Here is a 12,287-nt window from a genome sequence, read left to right on the forward strand (position 1 = left end):
CAAAGTGAGGAAGCTGTCTCCATAGGGAGAAGGCCTGATGTGGACTGTCCGAACTGAAGGAGGGTGAGGAGGGTGTCTATGGGGGTGGGCAGCCAGACATGGAGGGTCAGAGCCCAAGGAGATGAGGAGGATACGTAGAAGTTAGGGTGGTTGGCTGTGGGGAGTTGGGCCAAGCATAGTGAGGAGGGGTTCCACAGAACAGGGCTGTTTTGTGTCAGGAATCAGAGCCTAAGCAGGGTGAAGAAGGCATCAATGGATCAAGCGATTCTCCTGCCTTAGCCTCCCCAGTAGCTGGAACTACAGGCGTGCGCCACCACGCCCGGCTAATTTTTGCATTTTTAGTAGAGACAGGGTTTCAGCATGTTGGCCAGGTTGGTCTCGAATGCATCCTGATATGGCTGTTGGAGCCCAAGTAGGGTAAGTTGGGCATCTTTGAGTGGCCCAGTGTGGAGGGTGAGAGCCTGAGTAGGGTAAAGTTTGATTTTTTTAAAAAAACAAACATGTAATATGTATCTACACATTTTCAAAAAATTAAAACAGGAGTAATAGTGATAGGTTATATTATTATTCACAACTATTCATTCCATCTTCCCTTTAAGAGGACACTCCTGCCCATTACCTTGCAATTTCAGAACCGCCTGTGGAAGGAAGACATATTTCTGTCTCATTGACTGTGGGTTTACTGTCGGCTGTGCTTTGTCTATTGGAATATGAGCGGACGTAGCATATGCATTGCGAATTTTGCACTATGAGTTTCTGCCAGCTCCTTTGTGCTTCCCCTCTGCCAGGAGAAGGGGCCTAATCCACATAGAGGCTGCTGCTTTAGTCTTGGTCCCACAGCCTTGAGTAGAGCCCCCGCCTGGAACAAGGCAGTAGACAATTTGCCTAGGAAGTCTTTTGTTGTGGCAAGTCATGGAGAGCTCAAAGTTATTTGTCCCCAGAGTAATAAAAATACAGTTGATTCCCGTTACTTGGGGGTAGTTATGTTCTGTAAAGTCACTGTGAACACCAGATTAGCAAATACTGAGCCACTGCTCAGGGAAAGTGCAAGCCTCTGACCACACATTTTCATCATTTGATCAATACATAACCCTGTTTTATGTGTGCTTCTGTCTGAAGACACATGATATAGATGGTAATTAGAAGGTGCACACAGAAGGCTTCTGGGAGGCTGGCTACTTTCTATTTTTTAACCTATGTGGTTAATTATTAAAAAAACTATACATAATTTTTTTTTTTTTTTTTTTTTTGAGAGGGAATCTCTCTGTCCCCCAGGCTGGAGCATAGTGGTGTGATCTCGGCTCTCTGCAATCTCTACCTTCCGGGTTCAAGGGATTCTCCTGCCTTAGCCTCCCGAGTAGTTGGGACTACAGGTGTGCACCACCACACCCGGCTAATTTTTATATTTTTGGTAGAGACGGGGTTTCACTGTGTTGGCCAGGCTGGTCTTGAACTCCTGAACACAGGTGATCTGCCTGCCTCAGCCTCTCAAAGTGCTGGGATTACAGGCGTGAGCCACCGCGCTGGCCCTGTCTTTATTTTTTAAACGTGTATATAGGCGCAGTGGCTCATGTCTGTAATTCCAGCACTGTGGGAGGCTGAGGCAGGCGGATCCCTAGGTCAGGAGATTGAGACCATCCTGGCCAACTCAGTGAAACCTCGTCTCTACTAAAAATACAAAAAATTAGCAGGGCATGGTGGCAGATGCCTGTAATCCCAGTTACTCGGGAGGCTGAGGCAGGAGAATGGCTTGAACCCAGAAGGTGGAGGTTGCAGTGAGCCGAGATCGCACCACTGCACTCCAGCCTAGTGACAGAGTGAGACTCTGTCTCAAAAAAAACCAAAAAAACAAAAAAACAAAACCAAAAAAACCTCACATACCTTATATAATATATATTATTGTTTCGTTAACATTGAATTGTGGCTGAAAGCCCAGTGACTCATGCCTGAACCAAGCTTATCTAACACAGGTAATTTCTTCGTAAGCCACATCGTAGGCCTCTTGCTCTTAGGACAGTTGACAGCACTTTAGTAACTCTTGGCGGCCATTTTAAACAGCAAACTCACCAATAAAAAGCACACAAATGTGAAAAATGTGACACTAAATCGACTGCAAAAAGGAAGTTTGTTTATAGTAGTAGAAGAGCTTAAACAAGCAGAGCATTGTCTTGTTTGACTTCAGCTGGGAATGTGTATGTTGCGTGACTCAAGTTTTTTGCCACTCTGCACATATCCTGAATGACCACAAAAGCATCATGAGTATTGATTTTTGGGTGATAAATACATTTCAACAGGTAGGCAAATTTGCAAGTACAGAATCTGAATAATGAGGACTGAGAGTAGGTAACTCATAATAAGATTGTAGAAATGAATCCAAATATGTCATTGGTACCTGCAAATGTCAATTAATAGGTAATAATTGCTGGACTGGATTTTTACAGTGTAGATTTACACTATTTGAAGGATAAACTTAAAACGTAAGTAGAATGGTTGAATGCAAAAGAATGGAAAAAAGACTAGGTAAATGCAAACAAAGAAGAGAAAGTATAGTTTGATTAATATTAGGCAATAGAAAACTCTAAGTCCAGGCACATTGGCTCACGCCTGTAATCCAACACTTTGGGAGGCCGAGGCAGGCAGATTGCTTGAGGCCAGGAGTTCAAGACCAGCCTGGGCAACATGGCAAGACCCCGTCTCTACTAAAATTACAAAAATTACAGGCATGGTGGCACATGCCTGTAATCCCAGCTACTTGGGAGGCTGAGGCACAAGAATCATTTGAACCCAGGAGGGGGAGGTTGGAGTGAGCCAAGATCATGCCACGGCACTCTAGCCTGGGAGAAAGAGAGAGGGAGATTCTGTCTAAAAAAAAAAAAAAGAAAACTCTAAGATAAAGTTTTATCTTTAAGGATAAAGGAAGGCTTGCTAGATAATGGTAAAAGACTCAGTTCACCAGGAATGCATTTGTATTTACCTAAACCAATCAAATCAGGATATATTAAAGCAAACATTGACATCATTATGGGCATAAATTGAGAAATCTATAACTGTATTGAGGGCCCTTGACACACCTTTCTCAATCATTGACAGATCAAAAGGGCAAAAAATGTAAAAGATTTAAAATATTTTAACAACACAATATGGAGATACATATGGAGTTCTGTACTCAATATTTAGAGACCATCTTTCCCCAGTGTCAGAATGTAGATATCTGACTAGGCAGCATTTAGAAGATAATATCTTTGGACGAGGCTTACCAATTTACTTACTGACTCTGCCTGAACTTAGGGCAAGGTGTATTAAAGAGACTTATGGAGCTAGTGGTCCTCCTCAAGGTCTACTTCTTAGTAACTGAGGCTAGAGGCACATATCTGGTTGAGTAGCCTCGCAACAGAACATGCTATGCTACGGGGATGAGGAGGGGTGTAAGCTAGGAGCTCTCAGTCATGGAGACCGGGGGGCCTGGGGCTGGGCAAGTGCCTAATGGGGGAGAACTAGGGGGTAGTGCGATGTAATGGAGTTATAGTGGGCCCTTACCTGTAGTTCCTAAATATTGTAACCTGGGAATTCACACTGTTCCCCCAGCTCCTGGCCAGCTGTAGATCTTTCAATTGCAAAATGCTGCTCAGTTTTCTGCAAAGTGCAACCTCTGCTATTTGGGGAAGCTGGGCAAAAAGGTAGGTTCTGGGTAGTACGGGATTTTAACAATATTGATTCTTCTAATCCATACGAAATATGAACATGAAATATCTTTTCATTTATTTATGTCTTCTCCAATTTCTTTCACTAGTTTTCAGTGTACAGATCTCACATATCCTTTATTAAATTTACTCCTAAGTATTTTTTATGCTATTGTAAATGGGATTGTTTTAATTTGGTTTTCAGGTAGTTTGTTGCTAGTGTGTAGAAATGCTACTGATTTTTGTATGTTGATTTTGTATCCTGAAAGTTTAATAAATTACTTAATCAGTTCTAACAGTTTTTTGGTGTGAAGTCTTTAGGGTTTTCTATATATAGGATCCTGTCATAAGTAAACAGAGGCAATTTCACCGCTTTCTTCCCTATTTGGTGACTTTTATTTATTTTTCTTGCTAATTGCACTGGCCAGGGCTTTCAGTACCATGTTGATTAAAAGTGGTAAAAATTGGCATTCTTATCTTGTTCCTGATCTCAGAGAAAAAACTTTCAACTTTTCAGTGTTGAGTATAAGAGTGGTGGGCTTGTCATATCTGGACTTTACCGTGTTGATGTATATTCCTTCTATACCTAACTTGTTGAAAATTTTTATCATAAAAATGTTGAATTTTGTCAAATGCATTTTCTGCATCTACTGAGATGATCATATTATTTATATCACTAGTTCTTTTAAGATGGTGCACCACATTGATTGCTTTGAATATGTTGAAGCATTCTTGCATTCAAATGATAAATCCTACTTGATCATGGTGAATGATACTTTGTTTTTCTTTTATTTGGAGACAGGGTCTCGCTTTGTCACCCAGGCTAGAGTGCAGTGGCACGATCTTGGCTCACTGCAACCTCTGCCACCCAGGTTCAAGTAATTCTTGTGCCTCAGCCTCTCAAGTAGCTGGGATTATGGGGATGTGTCATCACGCCTGGCTACTTTTTTTTTTTTTGTATTTTTAGTAGAGACAGGGTTTTGCCCTGTTGGCCAGGCTGGTCTCGAATGCCTAGCCTCAAGTGATCTGCTCACCTTGGCCTCCCAAATTGCTGGGATTACAGGTGTGACCCACCATGCCTGGCTGTGAATGATACTTTTAATGTGCTGTTGAATACAGTTTGCTTATATATTTTTTTGAGAATTTTTGCCTCTATGTACATCATGGATATTGGCCTGTAATTTTCTTTTCTTGTAGTGTCTTTGCATGGCTTGGTATTAGAATAATGCTGGCCTCATAAAATGAACTTGAAAAAATTCCCTCCACTTCAATTTTTTGGAAACATTTGAGGAGGATTAGCATTAGTTCTTAATGCTAATCCCAGAAATAAATCTAGGAAACCCAGAAATAAATCTATACACTTATCGTTAATTGATTTTTGATAAAGGTGCCATGAACACACAATGGAGACTGTCTCTGATAAATGGTCTTGGGAAAACTGGAAATTCACATGTAGAAAAATAAAATTGAACCCTTATTGCACACCATGCAAAAAAATCAACCCAATGGGTAAAGAAAATGTGGTATATATACACCATGGAATACTACTCAGCCATAAAAAATCATGAAATAATGTATTTTGCAGCAACTTGGATGGAGCTGGAGGCCATTATTCTAAGTGAAGAAACTCAGTAATGGAAAACCAAATACCATATGTTTTCACTTACAAGTTGAGTTAACCTATGGGTATGCAAAGTTATACAGAGTGATATGATGGACTTTGGAGACTCAGAAGGGAGGAATGTAGGAGGGCAGAGAAGGATAAAAAAAAGAACTACATATTAGGTACAATGTACACTACTTGGGGACTGGTGCACTAAAATCTCAGACTTCACCACTATACAATCCATTCATATAACCAAAAACCACTTGTGCCCCAAAAGCCACTGAAACACAAAATATGCATATATTTTTAAAAAATCAACTCAAAATGGACAAAAGATCTAACCACAATGGCTGAAACTATAAAACTCTGGAAGAAAACCTAGGGGGAAAGCTCCATTATATTGCTATGGGCAATGATTTCTTAGATATGACCCTAAAAGCACAAGGAACAGAAGTAAAAATATACAAGTGAGATTACATTAAATTACAAAGTGTTTGCACAGCAAAGAAAATAATCAACAGTCAGGAGACAACTCATAGAGTGAGAGAAAATATTTGCAAACCATACTATGATGAGGGGTTAATATTCAAAACATATAAGGAACTCCATCAACTCGATAGTAAGAAAACAACTCAATTTAAAAATGGGCAAAGGACTTGAATAGACATTTCTTAAAAGAAGGCATACAAAGGCTGGGCATGGTGGCTCACACCTGTAATCCCAGCATTTTGGGAGGCCAAGGCAGGAAGATCACTTGAGGTCAGGAGTTCAAGACTAGCCTGGCCAACATGGTGAAACCCTGTCTCTACTAAAAGCACAAAAATTAGCTAGGCATAATGGCGCATGCCTGTAGTCCCAGCTACTCAGGAGAATCACTTTGTTTAGTAGAGATGGAGTTTCACTGTGTTAGCCAGGATGGTCTTGATCTCCTGACTTTGTGATCTGCCGGCATCCGCCTCCCAAAGTGCTGGGTTTACAGGTGTGAGCTAACTCGCCTGGCCTATTCTGGGCTAAGGTTTTTCATTTATTTATTTTTTTTTTGTAGAGACAGGGTCTTGTTATGTTGCCCAGGTGGGTCTTGAACTCCTGGGCTCAAGTGATCCTCCTGTCTTGGCCTCCCAAAGTACTGAGATTACAAACATGAGCCACTGTGCCCAGAACCTGGTATATTATTTATATAGCACATTTGTGTCCGTGTATTCCAAGTCTGTCCTAGTTCTTCAGAGCCCCTACTTAGCAACTCTTGCAATCATGCTCATTTGTTACCTGTAAGACCTGTGTTTTGTAGTCTCTTGCCCAAACAAACCCCAGTCCAACCAAAATGGATTCATTCTGTGTCAAAGTTGCCAGATTTAGAAAATAAAAATAGAGGATGACCAGTTAAATCTGAATGTCAGATAAACATCAAATAATTTTTTAGTAGAACTATGTTCCTTATATTACATGGGATATACTTATGCTAAAATTATAAATGGACATCCTCTATTATGTTTGGCAATTCTATTAATTTGTGTTTCTCCCCCGCCTCCATCCCATGAGATCTGCTTTCTTCTAACTGACTGCATCTGATCAACTGATTCTCAAGACTGGGTTAACAGACGTTTTCAGGTTAAAGGGTAAAATTTCAAACCCATAGAGTGACTTGATAATAAAAATGTAAAGCACCAGAGGGCCTTTTGGCTAAGCTTTTAGGGGAACTAAAGGAATGATTTACACAGTCTCTGACTAGGGAACTAAAAAGCTAAAATGGTAATAGGAACATTTTTTGGCATTCACTGTTGCCATTCATTATTTGTTAATTGACTAAAATACAATAAACACTGATTTACAAGCCAGCTTTACAAAAATAGTTCAAGTAATTCTTGTGTCTATGAGGTAGGTGTTATTATTGTTTCTTTTATGACAAACTGAGGCTCAGTGAGGTGAAGTGACTGAGCCCAGGCCACACAGTCAGTAAGTGGTGGATTAAGGATGTGAACTCAGGTCTAACTCTGAATGCTATGTTTCCTACCACTCCATACCACTTCATTAAATCTTCTTAATCCTCACAATGACAACAAAGCTTCCAGGTTAACTGCATTGTTCCCATTTTCTAGATGAGGAAACAGAGGATCCAAGATATGCTGCTATAAGGGATTGAGCCACGCCCAAAATCAAGATCACTATGTTTGGGATCATAATTTCCATGACCAAAGAGTACAGGCACTATTGTAAAATTTGAAGAGGATACATGATTAGAACTCCCCCAACAAGAAAGATCGGGGAGATAAATTGTCACAGTCTTTACTTTTAGGCAGCTGCATGGTATGGCTTCAGGAACTCTGGAAGAGACTCTATTCCAAGATACCACCATAGCTTTCTCAGTATCTGAAGTTCCACCAGTACAGACGTATATTTTGGCATACAGATGTTTTCTCTGTCTCTTGCTTCCTCTTTCTCCCTCTACCCACCTCTTACATTTTTGAAATGAATGCATTCTAAAAGTTAATACAGTAAGGGATTATTAGTTTTTCATGCCTTAAAATAAAAAATACATAAGGATCACGAAAACGCATGTGGGAAATGGGGGCTTGAGTAGGTGGGGGAAGCTCATCTGTTCATCTGGTTGTCTGGGAGTATCATAAGATCCTAGGCTTGGATAGTAACAGAAGGAATGAAAGGAATTTCTTTGTTAACCCGAGGTCATCTGAGATCGTTCTTGCTTCTGGTGCACCAAGATCCAGTAGAGTGTGCCCAGGCCCTCTGGAAAATCTCATACCATCCATTTCTGTCATCAGTGGAGCAAAGAAAAGATGCTCACTAGTGTCTGGGGTTGCCCCTGGAGTGACTGTGGGCAAACCAGCTCTGCAACTGTGCCAAACAAATTCTTGTGATCATTTAAGTGTGGCCTCTTACCCAGGAGCAAAACAATAGGCAAGTGTCTGTGTAGCACAAAGTATAGCACCATGGCAAGGTATGGGGATTGGTCAGGGTCCTGAAACGGAATGTCTTAGATGCACCGTAACTCACCATCTGACCTCAGACAGACCCCTTCCCCATGCTGGTGTCAGTCTTCTTACCTGTGAACTAAAGGGACCTGGTGGATCATCTCTCAGGTTCCTCTGCACACACTTTGTGTCTCTCTCTGGATTGTGCTTAACTCCCACCTCTCTTCTCATCCACACAGGCACCTTCCTCTCTACAGCTCCACCTTCTCCTGGAGGAATGTAGCCTTCCTGCTGCTTCTCTCCCTTGCTTTGGAGTGGACATCTGCATTGCTGCACAAGAAGAACAAACGTGAGTTCAAAAAACCTGCAGCCATTCTTCCTTAGAAAGTATTCTTGAGGATGAGGGTTAGACATGAGGCCAGCGCCAGTGTCAGATGAGGCCCCCTCTGCCATGGATTTGGGGCCACAGAAAGCTACCCCTGCTCACCACCCTGGCCCTCCACATACTTTCCTTACTTGTTCCCCCCAAATTATTTCCCTAACTTTTCCATATGTATATATGGAAGGAGACTATGTATATAGTTTGCATCTACTGGGGATGCTTCCCAGAGATATGGTCTCATCTGTCTTATGATATCACTCAACACATACTTCTTGGGTGATCACATTCATTCCCACTGCACACACATACACAAACACACACACACAAGTTTAATTTTTTTAAATTAATAAGTCACTAGGCATGAGCCTGAGAGGAGAGGACCAGTGAGGAGGCTGTTGCAGCAGTTGAGAAGAGACAAGGGATGAGATCAGGTGCTGATCTGAGGGAGTGGTAGTAAAGAGAGGCAGGAGACAGGGTTTGGAGAGAGGTTTAGGAGACAGAGTTGACCCAAGTCCATGACTGACAGGATACTGGGGTGGCAGAGAGGAAGGAGTGCATCTCTGGATTCTAATAACAGACTGGACCTGTTGATGCCAAATGTCAAGATGCGGAATAGAAAGTAAGGTAGTGCTTGGGCATAAGGAGGTAATAGTTCTGTTTTAAATATGTTAGAACAGACGTGCTTCTGCGATGCTTAGATGGTGTTTTTCCCAGGCAGGTCGAAATGAGTCTTTAGTTTGGAATAGAGGATGAGTCTGGAGGAAGAGATGAGAATCACAGTTGGGATTGTGGGAATGAGTGGGATCACCCAGGAAGTATGTGTCAAGTAATGTCAGAAGACAGTTGAGACCAGATGTCTGGGAAGCATCCCCAGTAGATGCAGAGAAACCTGTGAGGTGTGCTTATACACACAAGCAAGTGGTTAAGAAGAGCTGACAAGAAACGGAGGCGGGGTTTTTATTAATAAGTGAGAGTTCAAGCTGGCAATGGGGAAAGGAGCTTCAACGACACAAACCCAGTTTGATTTGCCAAACTCTCTGTCTGCTAAACCTAGAACAATGGTTCCCAAGGAACAGCCTACCTCCTGGTGCCCACTGCCTGCTTTAGGATCACCTGAGGTTCTTTTTAAAAAGTGGAGTCCCAAAGATGCACTTTCTAGAGATTCTGATTCAGCCTAGAGTTTATATTTTCTGAAACATGCATAGATGATTTTGATGTACACTCCAAATTAGGAACCACATACTCTTCTTAGCTTCAGCCCATTCCTGGAAGGATCATTAATGACAAGAAGTATTGTTGGAAAGTACTCAAAGTCTCAGTGGCCAGTCCTCAGGGAAGATGTGGGGCTCCTTAAGTTAGTCCTGGACTGTAAATCCCAGACTTGCCCCTAATGCATTGTATTATCTTATCATACCTCATTTCTTTTAATCTGTGAAATCAGAAGTTTGGTACCAATGATAATAGAGTTCTTTCCATTCCAAAGTTCTACAGTTCCAAAACTCAGTAGTATCTGAAAGGATCATGCCTCTCTGGCCAGATTCCATTGGAGGGATACTCAGTTTAGAATCATGGAGACACATTAAATGCTATATGAGCCATCCTTTGCCACCTAACAAATTGTCTGTGGGTCAGAAGTCTGGCATTGCGCATCTGGGTTCTTTGCTCCGGTTCTTTCCAGGCTGAGATTGAAATGTCAGCCAGGGCTGTAGTTCTCATTTGGGATGCAAGGTCCTCTCCCAAGCTCGCTGGTTGTAGCAGAATCGTTTCCTTGGAGTTGTAGGACTGAGGCTACTTTACTGGCTGTCACTTCTAGATGCCACCCTCATGCCTTGGCACTTGGCCTCAACAATCTCCAAAGCTACGAATAGCTTGTTAGATGCTTCTCATCATTTGAATCTCTCTGATAAATTCTTCTCTACCAACCAGAAGAAAGCTCTGCTTTTCAAGGACCTAATTGACTAGGTCTGGGCCAGAGATTAGAGATTATCTCTAATCTTAAGGTCAACTAACTTGGGTCTTTAATTTTTCTGCAAAATCCCTTCACAGCATTGCCTAGATTAGTGTTTGATTCAATAATCAGAAGTTGGGAATCTTGAGGGTGCAACTTTAGATTCTACCTACCACAAGCACTGAAATCAGGAAGCCATGTCTAGCCTCAAAAAGGAAGGAAGCATGGCCATACCACCCTGAAAATGCCTGATTTTGTCTGATCTCAAAAGGTAAGCAGGGTCAGACCTGGTTAGTACTTGGATGGGAGGCTGACTGGAAACACTGGGTGCTATAGTTTTTTTCCCCTTGCCTCTTCTAGTTTTTAGTAAAAAAAATAAAAATAAAAATAAAAGGTAGGAAGCAACTCCATATCTGCCAAGGTCTTACCACAGGCATTATAGACATCACCCCATTGAACTCTTATAATCAACCTGTAAGGCAGGAATTGTCATTCTCATTTTAAAGATGGAAAATATAACTCAGATGAAGGGAAATACTTTCCCAAGATTATTTAGTTGGTTAGTGTTGGAGCCAGGCTCCCGAGCCAGATCTGCCTGACTATAATGCTTCTTCCACTCCACCATTTCTTACTCCTTAGAGGTAAATTAAAAATCATACAACTGAGTTCAGATCGGTCTTGAGTTTACCAGGAGTCAAGGGTCAAATCAGGCCTCCTGACCTCTACTTCCATGGTGTTTCCACCAGTCTTTACTAGTTTCTTTTATCAACTAGAGACAAAGGAATTAAGAATTAAAATATTAGCTTTCAAGAAGAGAGAAACTCTTTTGAATTTAGGGCCTTGGTCCCTTCCTAACCCCTTGCCCTGGAATCCAACATGCTTCTCCTTCAGTTCTTCTTGGACACAAATTCCTGATTCAGATCCATTTGAACGAATCTGAGTGCTGAGAAACAGAACTAGTCCCTGAATAGAAGCAGAGCAAGAGCTAAGAATTGAAGGTAGAGGATAGGGCTGAGAGAATTTCACTACACGCCTTTGCCATAGGAGAAAAAAAGCTGAAATTCTGAATGAATGTGAGTTTGGACATTTCTTTCTTGCAGAGAAACCAGGGTTGTGTCCCAAAGAGAGGCTCGCTTGTACCGCTGAACTTCCGAATTCATGTAACACAGATTTTGACTGCGAGGAATACCTAAAGTGCTGCCTTTTTGCCTGTCAGAAGAAATGCATGGATCCCTTTCAAGGTAGTGATGTCCAGGCTGAGGACAGAGGTTCCCCACTTCTTGCTCTGTCCAAAACTGGCTGAGGGATTCCCTTGGATGGCAGGACAAGGACCCAGGGCCTGTGCTCTTCTCATTCTCTTATTCAATGCCTAACCCTCAAGTACAAATAATAAGTCTAGGCATGGTGACCATCAACTACCATAATATTGATGCTGGTCTTCTTGGGTCCCACATTCAATCATTCACAAATAACTAATACTTGTTGCATGCTCACTCTGTTCAAGAGACTATTATGGCACTGTGACAAAATGAAACCTCAGTCAGCTTAGATGCTGGCATTGTTTTTCAGACTCTTTGATCTTCAAGGAGGTTTTCTGGTAACTCAATGTATTGGGCATCTATCCAATATGTGTGGGGAACTGTGTGCTTTTTAAAAAGATTCATTTATTCATTCACTCATACATTTATCCACTCATCAAATATCTGTTGTTAACGCCCTTTGAAAAGACCACCAGAATACACCT

The 12,287-nt window shown here is 41.6% G+C and overlaps 1 protein-coding gene and 1 long non-coding RNA gene across 2 annotated transcripts in view; one reads left to right on the forward strand and one right to left on the reverse strand.

The window, feature by feature from the left end:
• Positions 1–12,287, forward strand: part of LOC105496446 (WAP four-disulfide core domain 8) — a 20,505-nt gene continuing 8,218 nt past the window's right edge. The window contains exons 1-3 of the mRNA XM_011766867.2: positions 1–63; positions 8,453–8,562; positions 11,644–11,784. Of these exons, the coding sequence (XP_011765169.2) occupies positions 38–63; positions 8,453–8,562; positions 11,644–11,784 (277 nt within the window). The 5' untranslated portion in view covers positions 1–37. The remainder of the gene's footprint in view (positions 64–8,452; positions 8,563–11,643; positions 11,785–12,287) is intronic.
• Positions 8,506–12,287, reverse strand: part of LOC105496447 (uncharacterized) — a 23,483-nt gene continuing 19,701 nt past the window's right edge. The window contains exon 5 of the long non-coding RNA XR_011613296.1: positions 8,506–8,543. This is a non-coding gene — a long non-coding RNA (uncharacterized lncRNA). The remainder of the gene's footprint in view (positions 8,544–12,287) is intronic.

This window comes from Macaca nemestrina, chromosome 15 (assembly GCF_043159975.1).
Source record: "Macaca nemestrina isolate mMacNem1 chromosome 15, mMacNem.hap1, whole genome shotgun sequence".
NCBI lineage: Eukaryota > Metazoa > Chordata > Mammalia > Primates > Cercopithecidae > Macaca > Macaca nemestrina.